We start from the raw sequence: 25,308 nt of genomic DNA, 5'->3' as shown, positions 1-25,308 counted from the left end.
CATCATAATCTTCTGCAGTGAGCACTGAGACTGTGGGAGATATATTATGGTTGATTGCAGTAATTTGGAGCCTTATTATAGAATACAGACATCAGTGCTTTTCATAAGGACAGTTTGCCCCTGATCATTAGCATAGGAACCTGATTCTTAATTAGATCTACCACAAAAGTTCCAAACCTTGAAAGTCACCTTGTCTTCAGCTAATGTCAGGGTAGAAATGGAGTTAAACTGATTTATCCCAGGGAAGAATCCTTCCCCAGATGTCTTGACTTTTCTCTGAGTTGTCAAAACTGTTTATCTTTCTCTCACATCATTCTTTTTGAGATAGACTTGGTCTGGGTGCTGCAGGCCTGGGAAACATCTGATTTCTCAAAGATTCCCAGTCTGACTGTGGTCTCCCTTGTTTCTTGTTTGTGCCAAGCATTTGATTTTAAAATAGGCATGGCCCAGCTTCTTTACCCTTTGAGACCCCACACCCAAAAGGATGGATGTGAAACTCTGTGGTAGCCTCTTTTTCCCAGACGAGCTGGAAGGCAAGAAAGGACAAGACAGTGGTTTTGGCCCTTGGGGTATGAGGAAAGCAATTGCACAGTTTTGTGAACATGTTAAGCAGGGATGAGTGGAAATTGAATTTTTGTTTTATATTGTTTATTTGTTTAAAATGCAGATTGGATAGACTCAAATGTTTCTACACTATGTGCCAACATTAGGAATTGTTTCATTTTAAACAATGCAAAGTGTTGGTAATTTCCTATGCCTTGTTTCCCTTTTGGTATTGGAGGGGGGAAAATACCCCTGCCTCAACCTAGACTAAACTGTTTAGCTGTGGAATTAAAAAAAAAAAGTGTCTGAATTGAACTGATGGTTTCAAGCACTCTTCAGTTTTCTTAAAATCTGGAAAAATAAGTTTTGAGGTAATTTGAAATAATTTTTGGTTTTTACATGCTGAACTAAAAGATCGGGTTATCTGCACAATTCAAGCTAGTGACAATATTAAATGTGTAACAAATCTTCACTAGTTCATCCCTATTGTAAGGATCACTTCTTTATGGGAAAAAGAAAAGGAAGTCCTCACTGACAAATAAGGGAATGATGGTTCACCACTGAACACTTAAAAATTAACCACATTTTCAGAGGCTGCTGTGGGACAAGCAGGAAAATTGAAAATGAAGCATTCTTTAGATGAAAGAAGAACTACATCACTCTAACTTGGTGAAGCAGCAAGATCCAGAGAAACTCATGTCAGGCTTTTTTCTTTGCAAGGAAGATAGTTCCTAGTTCAGGTCTGTAAGATGCAGGATGGGAGAATAGTCAAGAGAATATCTTTTTAGCCTCATTTTTTTCCAAAATGGTTTTCTAAAGTATGTGGTACCCTCTCCAAAGTGAGCAATTAAGATCCAAATTGCTATTATCACATGCTCTGAGGCACTAGATAAGGCGCCTGTCCTATACCAGATTAATTCCTTGGGATGGTGTCTATGACTCAATGATCGAGTGAAATTTTCTTTCAAATAACCTTTTCTTTCCTGGTTGTTACATGATTTCAGTACTAAAAGATTTCCTAAGTTAAATCTCACAATAGCAATGGAGCAGAGCTGTTCTTGTATTAGAGGTTCATGGCAATTTGTCTCTTCCCAGAGAAATATCATATTAATTCAAATAGCACGTAAGCAAATTGAATTTCATATGACCTGGAGTATGCCTGAGATTTTGTCCACAATGCTACATTGCAGCTAGATTCAAAATTCTGTTTGCATATTGCAAACATGTTGGTGTTTGAGACATAAAATGACACAGTAGGTAGTGGAAGCAATGTTAGAATCCGTAGCTGGTGTGCAGATTGACATGATTTCATTGATTTCGCCAGAGTGTTTGATGAATAGGACCCCTTGCTCCATTCATCACAATCTGTAATAAAGAAAGTGAACTTCAGCAGATTAAAATTTCTCCAAAGGTACTGTATGACAGATCTATATGATTTACTGGAGTTTTGAGCACATTTAGCAATTTTGCCATGTCCTGCTAGGTTTTAAAGAACACCAGAATAGATATGTTCATCCTTAAATTTGTTTCTATTATCATGCTGCTATTTGCACTCCTGGTAGGTGAAATGCAGAGGTCATTTTGATCTTGGTTTTGGATTTTCACCCCATACAAACCAAAAAAGGAATCAAAAAGCTAATCTGTAAGAAAACCTACTGACTCACACTTACTCTTTTTGATCCATACAGATCATAGCAAATCACCATATGCAATCTATTTCCTTTGCGTCTGGAGGTGATCCGGTAAGCATTTGTTTAAAGCCTTCCCTGACGTAGATATTTCTTTATGAGGACTTTGTGACAAAATTTATTGCATAGCTTACTGAAAGAAAAATATAACCACAATAGCTCCTGTTTCTTGTTTCATAAATTATTCTTGATTGTTGCCATCAAACTCTTTTTGAGGGAAACAACTGAGAAGTAGTCATAAATCCTCCTCTTTGAATGACTAAAATGAAAAGTATCAAAGGGCTGTGAGCATTCATATAATAACTGATAAGCAGGTCTCTGTTTTTCAGAGTAATGTAGTATAGTCATATGGGTATCACATGAATTTTTGTCCTGACTGTTTTTTATTTTGTACTTTTTACAGTAATAGACTGTCTTGCAATTATATTTATAGCAATATATGCATTTATTTTTTTTCTTCTCATCTTTAAGTGGACATTGAGAAAACTGTCCTAAATACTGCCTTCAGGTATATTCACTACACTCATGCAGCTTGAAGACGGGCTTTCAGAAAAAGCCCAGATTTTTCTTGTTTTGCAGAACTTTCAGATATACCTATATATTTGGTTCATTTGGATCAAAGGGCGGACTCTTGCTTGTTGCGCTTTTACCTGTTTTTATAAGCAGTCCTTCCAAAAGCACATTAAATGTGCTTAAAAAGTATTTGTCACCCAGGAAGCAATGGGAGAATTATAAAACAGAGACATTGCTCACCTCTTACCTTAGAGGTTTGAAAGCTTTTAAACCTGGATTAATTGAATGAGTGTGCCTCTTCCTCCATCGTATGATTATCTGTCATTTATCAGTCACGTACTATAGGTAAGGCAATTTCTAGCCTTTGTGAGTTAATTCTCTCAGGTCAACTCTGTTAAGTTGAAGATCCTTGACATTTTCTCTGTTCATTTCACTATCCTCAGAAAACAGAAGAGCAAACGTCATTCTTAGTATAGCTCGGATGAGTTCAGTTCAGTTCCAAAAGGGAAAAGGACACCATATCATAATAATTTGGGGGTCAAAAAATGGATCAACAGCAGCTTTGAAATACAACAGGTTGCAATGGATGCTGCAAATGAACAATTCCTGAAGTGGACAGAGGAGTGATTAGCACAGTTCCCTGCCTCCATAAGAAGATATTTTGCTCACCATCTGCCATCTGAAATGCTAAGTCCTGGAAACACCATTGCAAACTGCCCACTGATAGAGTGATTTATCAGGAAAGAGAAGAGAAGCAGGAGTAGAGATTGGATTTGGAGTAAACAAGCTCTTCCAAATGTTTTAGAGAGATAAAAATCATTCTACTGAATCAGTGAGCTACCAGAGTAGTCAAATTGCATTCTGTAAGGGAGCCTACAAGAGACAGTGAAATTGTAAAGTTGTGTTCCCAATAAGATCACTGAATGGTGATCTCATTCTGGTGGTGAAGAGGGTAGGTATGAGTATCTAATGATGTTCTGAAGGCTTGTCTCAGTGGACTAGTATCTGGCACAACTTTAAATCAAGAGCTTGTTCATAAAGCAGTTTGTTCCTTTGTCCTGTGTGCACATGGAAAAAGACAAGATGCAAGGATGTGATTTAAGCCACAGCTTTATTAAAACATCTGAGGCTCCTCCAGACAGAATTTTCATCAGCCCTTAATGATTTCCACTTGGTGGAGTGCTACAACCAAACGGTATCTCTCAAACACAGTTGAGCTCCAGCCCATAAGCTCATCTTCTCATATGAGATTTAAAATGGATGGAGAAAGGCCATACTAAACTAAGAACGCAGACCTGTGCCCATGTTGCTTCAGGAAATACTTCCTTTATTTTGAATTTTGAAGTTTGTTTTATTTAGAAGCAAGGCTGCCCCCACTCCTCACCCCATCCACTTTTCTGCTCTGGGTATGTGCCATGCATTCGTGCCAGCAATTAGCTGTGCAACTTTTCTCCTACTCCCTAAGCATTCAGTCATTCAAAATATACCCACTGGAGAAGTGTTCCACAGTCTTGGAGAACAGCTTGAGTACCATATATATATATGCAATATTCCCCTTTGTAATGAGTCAGATAGTTTCTGGCTGTGTCAGTACATGGGAGCTTAAAAATCTTTCCTCAAAATCCTTTTACGCATCACTTCACAATCATTTTTAACTCACTTCCAAGACTGTGTTCTGGATCTGCTTTAGCTCTCTTTGGCCCCTGCTTATGATACACTAAGTATTTTTCATCCATAGTCATTTCAGGTGGCTGTTTCCAGGTGGCTAGACAAGATACCTGTTTTTGGAGATGCCTGCTGAAATTTTGGAGAGGTAGATCTCATAAGATCTAATAAGTCAGGTCTCTCAGAGGTCCCTGAAGGCAGTAGTTTTTCAATTTCAGCCCTTCCTCCAAATTTTAACACTGCAATGCAATTTCTTTGAGGTAAAAATTATAGCTCATTCATACTTGTCTTCAGTCCTTGAATGTCAGGGACCACTTTGTTGCATCAACCCAGCCCTGTATAGCCATTTGATGGGAGTATTCCAATTTAACCATTGTGAAATGTGCCTAGCTTAGCTTGGTTTGTCATAATCAGCTTGAATTTGAGAGCTTTAGATGAAAGAAAGAGTAGGTGGTTCTAGTTTCTCACACCCATGCTAGCTATGAGCTAGATCTATGATTTACTCAGGCATAAATGTATCCATTAGCTATGTCTGTACTAGTAAATAAATGATCTGTGGCCTGTTTTCTGGCCCCAAAACTAAACATCACAGTGCAATTTACATCCACACATTCACTCTCTTCTCTCACAGTATTCTCTTGGGATCAATGCTCTGGTCCCTCAGAGAATTTCGGAGCATGGTGCTGGAAACCAGCACAGCTGGGCAAGGGAGACTAGCAACAATTAAACAGTATGGACAACTGTGGGACAACTCTCAGTCTTTACCTTAGCTAGTTTTATTTGCTACTATAGACATAGCTAATTTTCTCAACTGGTTACTTGTTGATATGCATAGTTACTTTCATTCAAGTCATTGCCCAGCCACTATGTCACTAGGTGCTTTAGAAATTTCTGGACTAAATGCTAGGGCTATTCTTCTCTGCTTTTTTTTTTTTTACAGTCCAACCTCATCACTGCTGTGTCCGACTGCCTTCCAATAGCACATTAAATGATATGGCTGCCTTAGGAAGGAAGTTCTATATACATGCAGCACAGTGATTTATTTTGGGGTAGGGGTGTGTGTGCATGCTTGGGTTAGAGAAAGCTAAGCTAAAGAAGTCTATTTTTAACATAATGTTATGACATTAGATCTTGACATTGGATCTTGACATAATTGTCAATGGTCTTGGAGCAGTCCCCTGAAAAGGCCATGGGTACATTTATGCAGCCTGCTGTAGTGTATCCTATATATTCCTCAGTAAGGTTTAGCTATACCTGACTAGCCAGGGGTGTCAGGAAATACTGGATCTAATCAGGACTTCCTGATTGCATCAAGGATATATGTAATTTTCTGGATGTGCCAGCACTGGTCTTTCTGTTTCATCTGCACAATGATAAAAATCTGTGCTGTTTGTGCACAGGAGTGTGAGGGTGGCAGGAAAGCAAACAAAAATCCCCAAAGAAGATGTCAGCCTGCTCATGCCAGAAAATCTGCCTCACATGTGGCAGCAGGGATGGCTGGAAGCAGCCCAGAGGGTGGAGGAGAGTGTCCTGGGAGTCTGCCACAGAGGTGGCAGAGCACCTCTGTGCCATATGGCGCAGTAGTCAGTAAAGTAAACACACTTGCTTGTCATACATAAATAAATGCTACTGCTCAGTACTTCTGGGGAGCAGGACTGTTACTCCCACTCTTCCTGACACAGAACCAGTTGAATATTCGTGTTCTGACCCAAACTCTCTGGGTAGTTGAAGATGAGGACTTGTAATTTCACTCACTTCTAAATGAGGCCTGATCCAAATTCTACAAATTTTGTTTAATTGATTTTCAAAGACCTTGGAAGAGATTTTTAAGTTCTGCTGGAATAGATCACTCTCTGGAGAAAGCAAAGTGGTGGCATCAGTACCAAAACCTATAAACATTTTTATGGGGGTTAAATAATATACAACTGTAGAGCAAAACATGACGTTTGAGGGTCTACCCGCAGGAATAAACACACTCTGGACTGTGATCTTTGGCTATGATCAGTGCAAAGATTTTTTGCATTCATTATAGATATCTTAATTTTTTGACAGGATACAACTGACTATGTTGCATATGTAGCTAAGGATCCCGTTAATCGGAGAGGTAAGTTAGAAATATCTATTTGGCATCTTTTTTCCCTCAAGAAATATGAATTATTCATGGTATAATTCAGTCGATCTTTTTTTCTTCTCCAGAAAAAAATAAATGCAGCCCAATAAAAGGATTGTCTTTGACAGAGTCATGGAAAGATTGTGTAACAAGGAACAGTCATGCGCAAGTTGGTTCTCAAAATTGGAACAGATCTTGCCTGCAGTTCATCTTCAAATATCACTTGGATTCTCTTCATCTCTTAAATCAAACGCTTGCCTTACTTGGCTGTGTGAGCTTTTAGGCAACACCTAACTCTTACCTACACCCAATCACTATGCAAGAACTGGGCAGTCCTCTGATTAAGTCTTCTGATGAGGTGGCTCAATTTGTTAGGTCTTCTCAGTACTTTCCTAATTCTTCCTGGCAGAATCAGATTCTTTACCAAATAGAGAGCTTTTGAGCCAGCTTGCTGGAGGCTGTAATCCTCTTTCTCAGAGAAGTTTTATTCAAGGTTATATTGCTTTATGAGCAATTGGTCAGGAAGAGGGAACCTCTTGTTGATTGTCTTCAACGACTAAGATCCAGTTCAAATCCTCAAAAATACGTGTAAATTACATTCTGAAATAATAAGTACAGAAAACATTCCTACTTGTAATGCAGAAAGCATTACTAGGTCTTAATGCTAGATACAAAGTATTGTAAAATGTACCTGGGAATCTATTTAATATTCATAGATTCATAGAGAAAAAAAGACTAGCTCAGAAAAAAGACTCATTCACTTCCAATTGGATTTCTGCAGAATTCAGACACTTTAACTCCAAAATGTCAAACCTGCAAGCCCTTGCCATGGGCACAACTAATTCAATAGCTTCCATATTTTGTGACCTTTAATGATTTTGCATACCTCAACAATCTATTGTGTCCATATGCAGAAATGTCCAGACTTGAGAGCACTAGGTCATAAATAATACTTGCACTAAGCACACTAATATGCTGAATATTAGTGAAACACCTAGAAATCTTATGCGGAGTGGGACGTAGGGACATAGTCTAGTTCTTTACCATGCTTTATGTTCCAACATGATGTGTCCCCCACTAGAAAGGCTCTGGCATCAGACTGCAGGCTGCATGATGCAGAGTTTCTCTCAACCCCACCTGCTTCAGCAGTACCCTTCTGCTAAACTGGAGACTGATCTAGTTGTACTGAGAGATCTCAGTAGCAATGCAGTGGACCAGCATTGTAGATTGGACATTTGGACTGTAGGATTTGGAAGAGCCCTGTGCTCTGTTTTCTGTTCCTGTGTGAGAGGATTTTATATAAAAACTGTCTCATGGACTATGTTCCTTAATATCTAAATGTTTAGCCTTAGCTTTCTGTCACTGTTGCTTGTTGACCTAGTCTATCCTAGATAGAGGAGTCATCTAAGCACCTGGTATTGTCTTCCTATGATGTATTTAGTTCAAGTAATTTCTCAGTTTTCTTAAGGAAAGGATTGACAGAGTGAAGTCTGTAGGTCACCAGTTGCAGTGCACATCCTCCATCCTTCAGAAAACTTCTGTTCCTCTTCCTTTCATTTTCCTGCATTGTTTTAAAAAGATGGATGATGCCAGTTATTGTTTGGAGTAATCTAGCTCTCACTTGCATCTTAAATTAATTTCTGCCCAAGGATGGAAAAGGTCTCTTGATGCTTTGTATTCTGGATCTAGCAATCTAAAGGCTGACTGTCTTCCGCTGTAACATTCAGAAGACATCATCTCTATGTGAGCCAAACTCTCTCATTCTTTTACAAGAAGCGCATCTCCTACCTACTGAAAGTCCATTCACATATCCAAGGAAACAGGTTGCTCATTATGTCTCCTACCAAAACTACTTAATGACTCATGTTTCATTTCAGCTCCAGACAGGTTTAGCAGTGAGCAATATAACCCCTTTAAATCTCCACTCTAGTTATACAGTGCAAAAATTATAGCTTTGGTTGGCTAACTACTTTCAGTCCACATTCGTGGAGATAAGTCTGTACCTTCTCTGGGGGCTGATTGTTCACTGCCTGTAGCAGTGGTGCAGAGCGGGTAAACAGCAAATATCCTGCTGCTAGACCAGGGTTGTCCTCCTCTGTCTTTGAACACATGGAGGTCCTGGTTTTGGCTGCTGAATCCACTTTCAACATGCCGCTAAGGATATTTCTCCCGAATCAGGCATTGCCTCAGCCTGCTGGTTGGCACACCAGATGCTATAAGGTGAAAAGACAGCATCACTGGATCTGTTTAGCAGGGCAGCACTGTGACTGTTGCTGTCTCATACTGCGTTAGGTGCTGCTGCTGCTGAGGGAGAGATAGCATGATGCCCTTGCCAATCTGTACCTGCATAACTGCAAGCTTCTTGGCCCTTTATTCTGGTCTCTTCTGAAGTCTGTCCAGCAGATCAGCCTCTGAGAAGTCATTGTTAAACCTCCTCAGTCTCCCTGTATTGCTTTAACTAAAATTGTGTCATACAAATGCTGCAACCAATCCTTATTTGTAGGATATTGGCATCCAAAGCACTTGAATCCACTAAGCTGGACACCGGGCATATACTAAAATACAGTTTTTCAGCTGAAGAATTTATATTCAGGTTATTAAAGCAGTCGGGGGGGGATAGAAATTAGTAACTTTGAACAAGATCCTACCGTACTATGGGAGGTCTTAGAAAAGAACCAGAGTTTCAAATCCAATCCAGGCTCTAGCCAATAAACCATGTGCTTGTCCAGCTCTAAATATGAAAAATGAACTTGCCTGGACTTTTCTGAATATCACCAAGATATCGTTCATTTAGATCTTTAGCTTCCAGGTCTTAACACCCATCTATATTCCTGTTAGGTGAAAGCTTCATGAGTTCGCCTGTTTATGTTGTCACAAAAGATGATACCTCTGAGCCACTCTTTGATTTAAAACCAGGATGGATTTGGCTGCTCAGATAAAGCTGATAAAGCTAATAAAGATTTCTCAGTCTCCCATAGTAAGAGAGCTTTTACTGCCAGCCTCCCTCCTTACTGCCTCTCTCAACAGTGGGTTCAGAGAGGTAGCACATGGGGGAGTGCTGGAGTTAACCGGTGTCCTGGCTGTGTTCCCCAGTGATCCTGCAGTGATCCCATACAGAGAAGCAGGAAAAGGTACCAGCCACTGTATTACTGGAATCAGATCAGGCCCTGGGATCTAGGAAGGATCCTAGTTACTGCTCCTCCCTCAGCCTGAAATTTGGGAAATTCTGGAAACTCAAAGGAAGCGAACAGCTTTCAAACTTGGGGTGATTAGACATAAAACTGAAGTGGCAATAAAGTTGAGGAAAGCAAGAAAGCTTTTTTTTGGTTGATACATCTACTAATATTTTTATAATTTCAACTTAAAGCTTAGAATTCTTATATATTCTATTGCATTCAGGTAATAACAAGTGAAATTTTATGATATTTCTTGTCTTCATGGACTTGTTAAGGTTGTGGAACTGATTTGTGGTTTTGTCTATTGCAGCTACACACCAGAGCAATTTCACTTAACTTTTAAAGACACCACATTGCCTGGACTGACTGTGCCAGATTTGGGTTTTATTGAAATGTACACACTATGAATAGGGCAACTATGCCTGAGGTGTGGGTGTTTTGTCATGTATTGGTGCATAAACAATAATTTGCATAACATAACAAAACAATAATTTCTAATAATATTGTTATAATAATAACAATAACATGACATAAACAATAATTTGCAGGTGCATGTGTCAAATCTTTTTCATTTAGCTTGTCATGTACTGGAATGCTGTGATGGCCTGGCTCAGGATGTCATCAGCACCATAGGACAGGCGTTTGAGCTTCGATTCAAGCAATACTTGCGATGCCCCTCTAAGATACCTACTTTCCATGATAGGTGAGTATGATTGCAGAAGACTGCTAAAGGATCTTCGTTAGCTTCATATTTACTTAATAAAATGTGCTGTGGACAAAGTTGCCAGAGATAGACAAGATTTAAATACTTTAAAAGGAGATTTCTCCTGAATTAGCAAAGCAGGGCTTGTCTAATGAATATGAAAGGTGCACAGTCATTTTAAAAGAATGTGCTAAATATGGATTTCACAGTGAACTTATTGAAATGATAATGCAGTTCTACTACTGTAGTTAGAAGGCAGAGTTGGATGGCCAAGAATGGATGTAATTTGTGGTATTTCCTCATTGTTGTTACTCTCATAGCAGCTCTGACAATTTAGATGAAGTAAGCTAGAGTTGCTAGGCTTCCAAAATGACTAGTGACGTTTCACTATTTCTGATATTAGCAAGGGTGAAGATTTTAGAAATATGATATATTGTACAGAGGCTTTGACTGCATTGTTCTCTGGAGGATACAAAATCTGTTTGCTTGTGTATGTTTAAAAGGCTGGGACAGAGCATTCTGGTGAGCTGTGTTTTTAAGATTAATTCCTATATGCTTGCTAACTTTAGTATACATCCCAGTGAGCTCGTACCCCAGTATAATCTCTTATATCAGAGTAAAATGTGTGTATGGTAAATATAAAATGCACTATTCTAATCTGCAAGCATTCTGTACTCACTTTAGACTTGTGTAAATGACTGTTAAATCACAGAATCATGGAATCATGGAATTGTCAGAGTTGGAAGTGACCTCTAGAGATCATCTAGTCCAACTCCCCTGCTAAAGCAGGATTGCCTAGAGCTCTTTACTCAGGACTGCATCCAGGCGGGTCTTGAAGATCTCCAGAGAAGGGGGCTCCACAACCTCCCTGGGCAGCCTGTTCCAGGGCTCTGTCACCCTCACCATAAAGAAGTTTTTCCTCATATTTGAGTGGAACTTCCTATGTTCCAGCTTGTGCCCATTGACCCTTGTCCTGTCTCTGGGAACCACTGAAAAGAGTCCGGCTCCATCCTTCTTCAGCCCACCCTTTAGATACTTATAAACATAGATAAGGTCTCCCCTCAGCCTTCTCTTCTCCAGGTTAAAGAGTCCCAGCTCTCTCAGCCTTTCCTTATAAGGGAGATGCTCTAAACCCTCAATCATCTTGGTTGCCCCACATTGGACTTTCTCCAGTAGTTCCCTGTCTCTCTTGAATTGGGGAGCCCAGAACTGGATGCAGTATTCCAGTTGTGGCCTCACCAGTGCAGAGTAGAGGAGGTGAATGATCTCCCTCGACCTACTGGCCACACTCTTCCCTGTGCAGCCCAGGACTCCATTGGCCCTCTTGGCGACAAGGCCACATTGCTGGCTCATGGATAGTTTACTATCTACCAGGACCTCCAGATCCTTCTTCTCAGAAGTGCTTTCCAGCAGATCCACCCCTAACCTATATTGGTATCTGGTATTCTTCCTCCCCAGATGCTGGACCCTACACTTGCCTTTATTGAACCTCATTATGTTCTTCTCTGCCCAGCTCTCCAGCCTGTCCAGGTCACGCTGGATGGCAGCACAGTCCTCTGGAGTGTCAGCCAGCCCTCCCAGTTTGGTATCATCAGCAAAGTTGCTGAGGATATACTGTGTCCCCTCATCTAGGTCATTGATGAATATGTTGAACAAGACTGGACCAAGTATTGACCCCTGGGGGACAGCACTGGTTACAGGCCTCCAACTTGACCCTGCTCCATTAATTACAACCCTCTGATTGCCCTCTGAGCCTCTGAGCCAGTTCTCAATTCACCTCACTGCCCTCTCATCTAGCCCACACTTCCTTAATTTCCTAATGAGGATGTTATGGGAGACAGTGTCAAAAGCCTTGCTGAAGTCAAGGTAGGTGACATCTGCTGCTCTCCCCTCATCCAGACATCCAGTTATAATATCACAGAAAGCAATCAGATTGGTCAAACATGATTTACCCTTGGTAAATCTGTGTTGACCACTTCCAATAACTTCCTGTTCTTTAATACGTTTGAAGATGACATCCAGAACGAGTCACTGCATTACCTTCCCAGGGACAGAGGTGAGACTAATCAGCCTGTAGTTCTTTGAGTCCTCCTTCTTGCTCTTTTTGTAGACTGGAGTGATATGTGCCTTTCTCCAGTCCTCAGGCACCTCTCCTGTTTTCCATGACCTTTCAAAGATGATGGAGAGTGGCTCAGCAACAACATCTGCCACTTCTCTCAGCACTTGCAGGTGCATCCCATCAGGGCCCATGGACTTATGGATGTCTAGTTTGGTCAAGTGGTCTCTAACCCAGTCCTCCTCTGCTGAGGGAAATTATTCCTCTCTCCAGACCTTCCCCCTTGTCTCCGTGGTCTGGGATTCATGAGGGACAGTTTTAGCAGTGAAGTCTGAAGCAAAGAAGGCATTCAGTAACTCCGCCTTCTCCGTGTCTTCCACCACTGAGGCACCCACCTCATTTATCAGTGGACCTACATTTTCCCTAGTCTTCCTTTTTCTATCAATATAATGAAAGAACCTCTTCTTGTTACCTTTAACCATAGTGGCCAACTTAAGTTCTGCTTGAGCTTTGGCCCTTCTAATTTTCCCCCTGCATAGCTTCACTACATCTTGGTATTGCTCATAAGTTACCAACCCCCTTTTCCAGAGATCATAAACTTTCCTTTTATTCCTGGGGTCCAGCCAAAGCTCTCTATTTAGCCAGGCTGGTCTTCTTCTCCATTGGCTCGTTTTTCAGGACCTGGGGATGGCCTTCTCCTGTGCTTTTAAGAGTTCCTCCTTGAATATGACCAGCCTTCCTGGGCACCTATGCCCTTCAGGACTGTCTCCCAAGGGACACTCTCAACCGTGCTCCTAAGCCACAGATCTCATCTCTTGACTTTGTGAAGCTCTTCCAGATTTATACTGGTGATAGAACAACAAAAGTTTTAGGGCTTAGTCAATCAATCAAGTAATAATATTATAAATGCTACTGTAAGGTAAAATAAAATTGTTTGTTAATGCAGCTTACAGTGGTCTTTGAAGCTAAGTAAAAACATCCTTTACTCAGCATAAAGGATTTAATTCATTGCAGAGGAGGTTTAGATCAAGTTTGTCTAAACAGAGAGGGTCTGTTACATGAACCATCATTGCTTCCTGACTTATGATGGTAGCTGAATTGTCAAAATAACATATGACAGTGATCCCCTGACAGGTAGTCTAAACATGCTGTAAATACATGTAATTGCTTTGCAAGCAAGGGGGAAAATAAAGCACTCACTTTCTTATAGGGTGCAGAGTTTTGATGAGCCATGGATGGAGGAAGATAACGAGGCAACAGAACATCCCTATTACAACAACATCCCAAATAAAATGCCCCCCCCCGGTGGCTTCATTGATGCTAGGCTCAAAACAAGACTTCCTACTGCTGCAGATGCAGCTCAGGTCAGTGCAATTGCATCTCAGCCCTCCTGCTGATGGATCCACAATTTTTTTAAAATGTGTATTTCAAAACGGATATTGGGACTATAGCTGGCCCTTCATGTATGGCCAGCTTCCTTTTGAATGGGCACTGAAGATCTAGGAGGCAATAAATTAGACAGGTTCAGAACAAACAAAAGGAGGTGAGCTCCTCATGGTGTTAAAAGATTACACGGGTTCAAGGAAGAGAAAACAACTGATCATTACTACATTCGTAGAAACCATGTCTACTTCAGAGAGTATCAAATAATGCACACTAGCTGAGGAAGATCTGATGCAGAAGAATCTAGCACTGTTGTCACTAACTTGTTCATTATGTTAATAACTTAGCAGCCATCACTATTCAGCCAGGTTTCTAGGTATGTTTTCCACCTCATGTTGAACTGAGGTCAGCTTGCGTATTTCTACAGCGTTGCTGCAGGAAGTTTGGCTGCAGTGTCAACATAGCCACCTAAGAGGATTTTTTAGAGCAAGCACAACTCTGCTTAAATCCAGAGGGGCCTTGTCTGGGGACCGCATCCTCCCTTCGGTACCCAAGTGCATTCCCTGGTATCAATGTGAGTCTATCAGCTGAGACTTTGGAGGGTGCTGGGAGTGTCTGGAATGCTTTTCCCAGGCACAGTTTGCCAAAGCTCATTATGTGAAGACAAATGTACTGGAGGACATGATGTGTCATCTGGGATTGTGGGGGTTAATAAAAGCAGGAAGCAGAGAAGTTTACATGAAGGTCACTAGTAATGTCTTACTCCTACACAAATGCATTTGTGAGATATATATTCTGACACCATGACGAATCAGAAATGAAGAGTGGGAGTACACCGAATGCAGCCGAGGAAATTGTCAGAGCCACTCATAATATATATGAGCATTTTAAAGGTAATTGAAAATTTCTTTGCACATGTGTCCATTCTAGTCTGCAGCAGGAGTGGGAGAAGAGCAAATCTATTATCAGAGTCGTCACTTAGGAGACAAATTCAGTAAAGATTTGCATCATGGGCCTGTTAAGCAAGGTGAGTTTTGCTAGTTTTTAGCTGTAATATTGCAGGAAGTCTTGGGTCGCCAAAGCATGTGAAAGTCTGATGATTCAAAGTCTTAGGGCAATGAACTGCACTTTGTTGATAGGTTCCCTTTGTCTGAATTTTAGCATTGATGTCAGTGAAAAGCATTTGGTAATTACCTCTGGATAAATTATTAAATGCACACCTTCATAAAATTTTATCTTTTGCAGAGAAATTCACACATAGAGTTGCCCCAAACTTTCAACTGTCTAGCTCACCATGTCTTAAAACCCCATGGTATTTAAAGGCAGGCTTCATGGTCTGTTCTGAAAATCTGACACACTAGGGTAGGCAAGATGGGAGTTTCCAAAGGAAGAGCCTAAAGTCAGAAGCTTTTTTAAAATGTAGAAAGATGCATGAGTTTGCACATGATCTCTGTTCCACAAATAGCAAATAATGCATAGTGTTCTTTTTGTTGTTGTCGATGAATTTTAAGCAAATCACATCAAAACATGTGTGTGAAATTTCACCCCTTCCACACTTACATGACAACTTTACTGTGTTTCTGGGGACACTTTCGTTTCAAATACCGTAATATGTTATCTGTTGTTAAACTGCACAGATTTGAGGATTTTATTCCATTTTCTTCTCTCATGACTTCCCAACAGTTTTGGAACTGACAATATTTATTTACAAAATTTTCCTTTCCTCCTGAATTGTAGCACACTCGCACCCCCTCATTGAAACACAGTTCTGAATCCATTCATAAATATTTCTTGCTACTAAATCCTGCAGTTTTTGACTTTACATCTCCCATTCCAGGGAATTTGAAATCAGTGGTAATGGAGTGTGATATTATTTGGTCATTATAACAACCCTGTTCTGTCAAATACAAAAAAGAAATAAAAAAGGCTTGAATTTTCTAGGATCTGTGGATATATGTAGTATGCCAGAAGGGAAATCACAAGTAACCGCAACAGCAGAGATGCCAACATACGTGAACACCCAGCATATAAATATAGAGGCTCTATTGGCACTTCAGGCAGATGCTGAAAGTACCATCAGTGGAACAGCACATGATATCAAAGAGAGCAGCCCAGGAAAAGATCTGTTTGACATGAGTGAGTTCCCTTCCTATTCACTCCCTTTCTAACAAGCGACCCAGTATGTTTATGTATTAGTTCTGTATAAAAAGAATTTTAAAATTCTCAAAATTTTAGTATTCCTGGTGGAGTCATGGTGAATTGTAGTGTTTTCCTATGGTGGTTTCATATCTGACCAAGTTAAAATAAGAGTGGCCAGAGATTTGAACCTAGTTTGTATTACATCTGAGTTGAGCTGAGTTGCAGTCTATGTTGTCCTTAGCATTACAGGCAGATATCAGAAGGAAAATACATCAGGAGGCTTGTCATGCAGGAAAGTGAAGGAGTGAATGGCTGGAGGATTAGCTCCAGTATGTCCTGTGAATGAGTTACTATGAAGACAGCATATACCACGAAAGCTTTGTGCAACAAGGATGCTGAGAGGGAAGTGTTAGGCTGTGTTATGCCTTGCTCCAGATAGGCCTACTATCCTATCTAATTATCTGTTCCAACTTTGAAGCCAGCTTTTCCAAAATCAGAGTCATAGCCATAGAACGATAGTTTAATCATGAGTCATAATTTGATTTTGCTGCTACCAATACACATTATTCTCAGCCTTGAAGAGATACTTAATAGGAAATTAGGGAAAGCAGTTTTTCTATTCTTTGTTTTTCTATTCTTGCTACCTCTAATCAATTGCTGACACATGATCTATTTAATTCAATTAACGTGATTGAAAGGCAGTGAGACAAAGCAGTTGGTGCCCAAATGTCATTTTTAAAATATCATATCTGTATTTCTGTTATCTCACTATACATAAAACTGTCTTCCTGTGATGTTTTTGCTCAGATATGGCTCTATTTCCACAGCTTAGTGAGACTTTGGATTGAAAGAAAGGGTGAGGGAATAGGGTGATCTGTGAATATAGATCTGAAATAAGAAAATTCTGCTGTCCAAAATTGGGCGTGCTAGCCTTGATTTCTAGCATGCACATGCTTACCTGTATTTTATACACATTCTTTTCCTAAAAATTGGGAAAAATAATTTCTCATCTTCCATCTTCCATCCTTCATTAATCTTTATTAACTATTGGATCATCGGGGAAAAGTAGTATTAAAAAATGTGTCAACTAGTCCTGAATGGTTTGTCAAGCTAAATATGTGTTGGGCTTTGTGTAGACTGCAATGTAGTGAAGACATACATAAGCTGGTTTTGAGAATTAGCTGAATATCAACAAGCTGTATTTACCCTGTTTCTCTGAGCTAAATTAACCTCTCTGTGGCCCCATGCAAACATGGCTTGGTACTCCTCATATCTGAGCAGCCTGTTTACAGCTAGTGAATTGCTTCATGGAATTGCTCTGCAGATGTCATTTAATAAGTCTAGCAGGCACAGAACAGTATCTCTTTTTAATATGTGCTAGTTGACCAGATGCACATCTTGCAAAGGAAAATAGCTTCCAATAGGTCTGTACAGCATATAATGAAGCATGCACTGACCTATTTACTATTTCTGTAAAACTGTTGAGACCTGTAATGATACATTTTTTCATTCCACTCTACAGAAAGTAACACTGAGTTCAGGATTTAGCTCAGGATTAAAGGATGCTTCCCCAAGGCTGATTTCAGCTAGCTAAATCAAGATAAAGGTGTTAGACTGTGTATATGTTGTAAAGTCCCCTTCCTTGGTGGAGGCCAGGGGCAGGCTGAGTGATAAGGGCAGCTGATCCCTTCTAGACATGCTGGGCTGAAGAGTTGGTAATGGATAATTTTTAAATGAATATGTTGCTTGAAGAGAGACCAGATATAAGTATAATGACATTGGGTGCCCATATTATGCAATTTATTTTAAATGAAAGTGTCTGGCATATGTGGCAAGACAAAAGGAGAGCTCTGCCCATTACCAGGACATATATATGGAAGTGTTGAGAGTAGCCATTACTGAAATAAAATCCCAATCTTTCAAAAGCTCCTACCAACGTTTCCTCTGATTTTTATCAGCGGCTTTCTGTGGATAACATACATGTTTAAAATATTAGACTCCTCAGTCTTAATATAATCGATAAATCAGTAGGCCTAGCAGTATATCTTCCCTCATTTTTTTCATAAAGATAAAGGGAAGTGGCTGTAACACAAAATAAATCCTGTTAAAAATGACTGGAATATCACCATTTTGTAACATGATTTACCTCTGAATGATCTTGTCTTTGTTCCTATTTCCACAACCAGAACCATTTGAAGATGCCCTCAAGAACCAAACGTCTGATGCTGTGTTGAGTAAATCCATCTCTACTGGATGCACTAGTCCTCTTTTATCCAGAGCATCTGACTGGACTGTAGCAAAAGAGCTGAGTACAGAGCCTTGGTATCAAGGAGAAATGAGCAGGAAAGAAGCAGAACAGCTGTTAAAGAAATGTGGAGACTTCCTTGTGAGGAAGAGTACCACGAATCCTGGCTCCTATGTGCTGACAGGCATGCACAATGGACAAGCCAAGCATCTTCTTTTGGTGGACCCGGAAGGAACTGTAAGTGCTGATTCCTCAGTAACACAGGAGGTTTCTGACATTACACATTTTCTCTAAATGTGTTTAATCTTGTTTACAACTTATTCATATCTCTAGTATGCCATCACATCTCTAATTCTCTCCCTGATGCATAGCAGAAAACCCACTGCATGATTTCTGCATGTTGCAGGGTGCCTTAGGGACCTAATTCCCAGCAAGGTCAAGGTTTGGCCACTGCTGTACAGTCTTAGTCAAAAGTGCAGCTAAGCCACTTCTTTAGCCTTCCTGATGAGAAGCTGCTGGTGGCTCCACAAGTTCAGCAAGCCTTCATGCCATAAATTTCCACATGACATCTCTGTCAGCCAAGATACGGACCAGGCCCTCTGTGTTTTCCTGCACCTAAGACCAGGAGACAACTGAGGTAAATCTGCTCCATCTCTTTGGTGCACACAGACTCCATTAGCCAACAAGGGGACCCTCCAGCAGCAGGATGGAGAAGGCAAGGGAGCTCCAGTTTTCTGCAGCTGGCCTGTTCTGTCTTGCTTCTGGGGAGGCTTAGTCTCATCTGAGAGAATGAAAGCATTGCCATGCGTTTTATTCTTGGCTCCTGGTAGCTGAGTGGGCAATTCCTCTTCCTCTGTGAAAGACAACTCTAGATGACAAGCCCAAAGAAAATGAGAAACTCCTGTAAAGGAGTCGGCATTTGTTCCTTCTGAGAAGCCTGCGACAGTCAGCTGAATTATGCCAGTCCTGCAGAGTCTGTAATGCTGCGATGTGGAATACCCATTGTACTTGTTGTAATTACGTTTGCCACATGAGGGCATAAACCCACAAATAGCTGTTACGGGCTACTGCAAGGAAAATGCTGCTGTGTGACACAGCAAGTACAGGGATGCTATGTCCCACCGGCAGCTCTGCTGCTCCGCTGACTGGCATGGAGTACTTGGGCCCTGTGATGACTCCTAGGACATCTTCCTCCTGTAGGCAAAGGACAGAGGCCCCCCATCTTTTCTGTACTGCCTTTTGGAGAGGAACAAATTTGCTGACCTCCTTGAAGGAACCTGCTTGTTCTCTGCACGTACCCCCTCCCCTAGCCTACTTGTGATCTGCCATCATGGCCCAAATGATTCTGAAGGTCCTCGCTCAGGAGGCACCGCTTGATAACAACAGCTTTTCTGTGGCTGTATTTAGGTTAACTGTGCTGTCTATATGATTTGTGGGATCATTACACAGCACCTGAGCAGCCGTACTTGTGACTTGTCAGAGTGGAGAATAGTCAATAAAATGCCACTGTGTGGCCAGCCACAGCGGCATGCCAGCAGCTTGCATTTCTTCTGCATGGCCTCAGCATGATGATTTGTAAAAAACGATTCACACAAAGGCTGCCTGAAAATTCATTTCACTCACAAATTACCCAGTGACACTTTACAGCTTGTAAGGGTGTGTATTTAGAGCAGAATTAACTGTCCAGTTGCTTCTGCTCTTATCCCACTGACAAAAATTAAAAGATCTCTGGCTCAGGTAAGGGATGCTTAAAATGGAGGACTGCAGGATTTCTGCTGTATTTAGAATTAGGGCTTGAACTCTGGTGATGGCAGAACATATTGCCTATAGTGAGAAAACTTTCAGCTGAGTTGAATGGACTGAAAATGTGTTAATCTAGTTATAGATAAGGAAAGTTACTGCTGTTTTAAAGATGTCTTTCCATTTTGAAAATGTAGCTTTCAATAATTACAGAAAGTTATGTTTTAAAACAGTATGTTTCAGAAATTGGGAGAGCCTGTTCATTTTCTTCAGTGACACAGCTACATGCGGACTGAGCATCACCTACCATTCAAGTTGTTTGGTTCTTTTCTTACCCTGTGCTAAGTTTCTAGCAGTTTCACCAGAACTTAATGATGAAGACTGAAATATTTCAAGCGAGGTGCCCACCACAGCATAAGCTGGCTGTGGGAAGTTTTAACAAAAGTTGTTTGCTTTCCGAGAAAAGTTCAAGGAAAACAGATGACATGCCTCACTTCAGAGCAGTGCTCACAGGCTTTTCCTTGAGGCAGTGTTGAGCCATCCCAATACAAATCTTTACTGCAGCATGACATTAGCTTGAGAGGACCTCTGCTCTGCCTATGGAAGCTGTATGGCTAACTTGTTTTAAACATAGGAAGGAAATGTTTCGTGAAGGTGTGGTTAAATAATTAAAGATTATTTTGTAATATAGATTAGGTTTTGGTCTGTCCTGATTTTTGACCATTTTACCTTGTGAAATCAGTTTCCTCTTATCATGGGTGTAATAATTTACTTAGCAGGATGCTGGTGCAGAGACCTGGAAAATGGGCTAGACAAATGACATCCCCTGCCCTGAAGTGTTCCAGTTTCAAAGGCATGGGGGTTTATCATGTACCAAGCCAAGCACATGTGGTGGCTGGATTGCTTTTAGGGAAGGGCATTTTCCAGCACCTGAGGAACAAGGTCTTTGTTAAGGAAGGCACAAAGATGCTGAAGCACACAGAGAAGAGTTGGGTTCTGGCATCTCTGGAGGACCAGCTCTTTCTAATGAAAAAGGTGAAAACACTTAAAAGAAGCAGGTGGTCTCTTGAAGAAGAAAATTTGGTCTAAAAATCTGATTTACAGTCTGACTTAAACAAAGTTTTCAAGCAGACCTGTTCAGAAAGTGTAATAGTAGACTGGCCCATAGGTAGCATGCAAAGTATCTGCTTGGAGAGAAGGAATAAGAGACAAAACAGAAACAAAACTCCAGAAATGCCAAATTGCCACTGATTTTGATGGAAGAGAGATCAGTCTCTAAGACATGATTCATTGTTGCATTTTATTCTTAGAGAATTTTAGTGCAAAGTTAAGAGAAAAAGTATTTTTTTATCTATCTTCTTGCATCCTTTTTTCGAAGGTTCGTACAAAAGATCGTGTCTTTGACAGTATAAGTCATCTCATCAATCATCATCTGAAGAATAATTTGCCAATAGTTTCTTCTGGGAGTGAACTCTGCCTGCAGCAGCCTGCTGAGAGGAAACACTGACTCCAGATAACTATTTTAGTTTTTATAATTGGCAAGCTACAAGTGAAATTGCAGATCTGAAAAAACATGTATATTAAAAGAAATAGCATATTCACATATTCACCAGTATGTTTTCTTTCAGTTTAAGAGGGCCCATTTCACACAGTACACTTGAAAATTCTCAATGCTTTATGTAGACATGAAGTCACAGCAGAAGGCTTTCTTAAAAACTAATTTCAATATAATTGTCCAGATTCTCTAATGTGAATATTGATAGTGTATATATACACATTAATATATAAAAAGTCTATATTTGTATTTTTCAGGTCAGTCTGTTGACAGTGTGTGTCTATGCCATGTGATTTTACCAGAAGAAAAATGTCAATTGTGACTGTTTAGATAAAAATAGAATTCAACAGTCTCAATTTCTTGAGAAAGTGAATGTTAGGAATCTTATTTCCAATTTTACCTAAGAAGCACAACTACTGGTGGATTATGCTGGTTAACCATGGAAGGCATCTGAGTTCAGCAACTAGTATTCCAACTCAGAAATTAAGCATAAAATGATTTTTAAAAGCGTTATTCAGTGTCACTGATATCAAAAGCATTTTATCTTTCTGATGTCAAGTTTGAATTCTTACATGATGCTACTCAAAACATTTGTATCTTGCTTTAACAATGTTTTGGTGTCATCTCTCTGTGTATGAGGTGTGTGCATTTGTTTTTTCTAATTATATATAACAATATTCTATAACTTTAATTCATTAATTTGAGTGCTATGTTATTTATAAGTAGTTCTCTCCTTATGGTGAAGATCTAGATGTCCTTAATTACCAGTCTCCCAGGAAATGTTACATACCTATTAGAGAAGTTTAAATAACTTGTGTTTAATAAGTTTAATGCAAGATGTACATGGTTGGTCAAAGACATATCTGAAAAATCTTTTCTTCTTAGAAATAGTAGAAACTATCATGACTCTGGTGTCAGTTTTGCAAATGACATCATTTACATTTACCAACCAAGGCGTAACTTGACTTTGGCATTCAACAAGTGACAGGTATTGCAAATATACTGCTTTTCTCTAACTATCAAGTTGAAAAATACACATATACTAAATATGCATTTCTGGCATAAATGTACTTGGCTTTAGGTACTGTGAAATGTTTTAAGAAAGGTTTGAGTGGGAGCTGAGAGCAAAGAAAAGAAATTAAATGCTATATTGCAATCCAAATTAGTATAGCACTGAGGTTAGTGCAATTCTTAAAATTTGGGTTGTCCTCGTATCAGGTTGGAAGTTGCAAAGGAAGATGAGGAGTTCTTATACTCCAAAGCAGGAGTTCTTATACCCCAAATCAAAATTATTTCATTTAAGAGTAGTCATGTCTCACCATGTTCCATTTTGAAGTATCTTGGTTGCCACGTTTTTTGTCATATATAACTTTTGTCATTCCATTCTTCCACCTCCTTACAGCCATGTCCTGGAAAGTTTTTAGTGTGATATCACTAACTACAAGAAAAGGCCTCTTTTGTACTTTAAATGTCGTGTATCACTTTGGTAAGAGCCAGCTGCCTAACTCCCTTAGGCGCCTTTAAAAATCCCACCTGCTCCCTGTATCTGTTTTAGATTCCTAAACATGCTGTCAGTGTATGCCTGGGAAAATGTGACAAGATATGGGGATATGAATGAAAGCACTAAACATATACTGAAATAAACATCTAAAAATTTTTACCATTGTCCTAGCTGTAGCTTTAATGACAGCAGCCACCTAGCTGCATGTTTTGGAAATTGAAGCAGGTGGCAAGGAGACACAAAGTGAAACAGCTTGACAGAAATATTAAATCCCCCAGACTACATTTCACAAACTCTGCCTCCAGGAAAACATGGCTATTTTAAACTGCCCTGTCAGCCCAGCCCATTTTCCCAGCTTAGCATGCCCATTGATGATGCAAAGGTTACACATAGCTTGATCAGATGCAGTTTGGTTCTAGGTAGCACCTTTGGGCTGCGACAGTGCCCTGTTGCCACAGTGGGCCCAGAGATCCTGTCTGGCCAGGTGCAATGATCCAGAGGCTTTTCTAAATCACTGGGAACCAAATGGTCTCAAAGCTGTCCAGAAGGGAAGGTATGTGGCCAATCAATTCTCCCTTTGTTGATCCTGCCATTACTTTTTGTCACTGTCACTTCGGTAATTTGGCTTCCCCCATATGAAACTGTATAGCCAGTTCCAAACTGTTGTTGTTAAAGTCAAAGAGCTCAACATTGAGCTCAAGAAGAACGAAGTGAACCTACTAGAGAGGCAGGGCTCATTTCTGTGAGGAGCCAACACTGCCAGCAATTTAAGAGATGTAGAAGTTATGAGGTGGGCTCAAATGATGCACAATTGGCTGAAAACCAGACAGCTGACAGCATAATTTGAGCCTTTTAATGTTTGCCTTTAGTTTTGAGTCCCCTCACCTTCTGTTTTTATTCTCTTTTATGCAATCTCAAGGGCTAGACACTTGCTCATGATAATTCAATATTAAGACTTCAAGAACTTGAGAATTTACTGAAAGAACAAATTTACTAGAATCAATACAAATCACTGAGATTAGACAATATTATGGTATTCTTTGATATTGTCCCAGGGTATAGGTGAGAAGTCAGAACTGAAACTCTCAATATCCTGCAAGGCTGTCTACATTGATTTTGAGTACTATCTGATTCTCAGTTTGATTCCAGTTGTGTTGCAACTATGAGAACTATGGGCAATGAAAATGCATTTGATTCCTTTAAACAAAGAACTTTCAAAAGTGAACCAAATCCTTCTGACTCATTTTATTGCAGATCTAGAGTAATTATTAGGTTAATAAAATTTTCCAGTGATGCTGGCAGCAATAGACTGGACATTGAGGTACAGTCTTGTTCCTGAACTTTCAGTTATTTCAGATGTTTCAGAAGCAATGAAACCTCAAAGGTAGAAAATGTGATTTGGAAACTGAATTACCTTCTGACTTCTATGGGAGTTTGCTCAGTGTGAGGACGCCCAGGTTCCTTTCCCTAAAGCAAGAACACGTTCAAACTGGCCATGCCTGGGTGGAGACCATAGGAGGAGATGCAATTTCTATGGCTTACTGCCTATCTCCCGGCCCAGGGCTTTCCACATAGGGTGAGGGCAGATGGTTATACAGTAGCTCTCCTCCACTTCACATCCTACAGGATTCACAATGGGAGATAATGATGGTTCTGCCAGAAACCTTTCTGCCACACATGTTCGATAGAAACTACGTAGTCCTGGGACCAGGTTTTGTGTACAAAATGTGTGCTATGACTGGAAGAAAATATTTACTAACAGTCTAGTAATGTCACCTGCCAGCACTGAATTTTCTGTATTCTGGGTTCACTCTTTTTCTCCTCTGTGGAATAATATGCTCACATTTCTTATCATCACGGTCCCCAGGCATCATGCTGTGCAGTAAGATGAGAAGAATTTATAAAATTTATACCACGGTGCAATTGCTGCTGGCACATCAAGTGCCAGATGCCAGCTACAATATATTCATAATAGAATTGATGCATATGTAGATATTTGTAAGTAGCAAATGCTCAATTTGAAAACTAACAGAGTTTTGCAGCCTCCAGGTAATGCACAGCTCTAAAGGGGAACTTTGGAACTTGTGAATGTTCTGGCAACAGGTTACAAATTCTGCTCTGCTCTCAAGTCTTAGTCTATCTTAGTCAGTGTCTATCTGGAGTACATCTATTTGAACCAAGAATCTGTGTAAAGTAATTGTGCATAAAAAAAGTCTAAGCTGAAGTAACAGACAGAATTCCCTTTTTATCTTCCAGATATTTTTAACATATGTCTGTATAAAATCCAAATT

General features: G+C 40.1%; 1 protein-coding gene across 1 annotated transcript in view; it reads left to right on the top strand.

The window, feature by feature from the left end:
* SHC3 (SHC adaptor protein 3) overlaps positions 1–21,468 on the top strand; it is a 63,157-nt gene extending 41,689 nt beyond the window's left edge. The window contains exons 5-12 of the mRNA XM_074165922.1: positions 2,232–2,285; positions 6,462–6,513; positions 10,272–10,398; positions 13,665–13,818; positions 14,768–14,864; positions 15,779–15,973; positions 18,163–18,458; positions 21,340–21,468. Of these exons, the coding sequence (XP_074022023.1) occupies positions 2,232–2,285; positions 6,462–6,513; positions 10,272–10,398; positions 13,665–13,818; positions 14,768–14,864; positions 15,779–15,973; positions 18,163–18,458; positions 21,340–21,468 (1,104 nt within the window). The remainder of the gene's footprint in view (positions 1–2,231; positions 2,286–6,461; positions 6,514–10,271; positions 10,399–13,664; positions 13,819–14,767; positions 14,865–15,778; positions 15,974–18,162; positions 18,459–21,339) is intronic.
* The last annotated feature ends 3,840 nt before the right edge of the window (positions 21,469–25,308 follow it).

Source organism: Numenius arquata, chromosome Z, assembly GCF_964106895.1.
Source record: "Numenius arquata chromosome Z, bNumArq3.hap1.1, whole genome shotgun sequence".
NCBI lineage: Eukaryota > Metazoa > Chordata > Aves > Charadriiformes > Scolopacidae > Numenius > Numenius arquata.
This window is presented reverse-complemented; position numbering and strand designations above follow the sequence as displayed.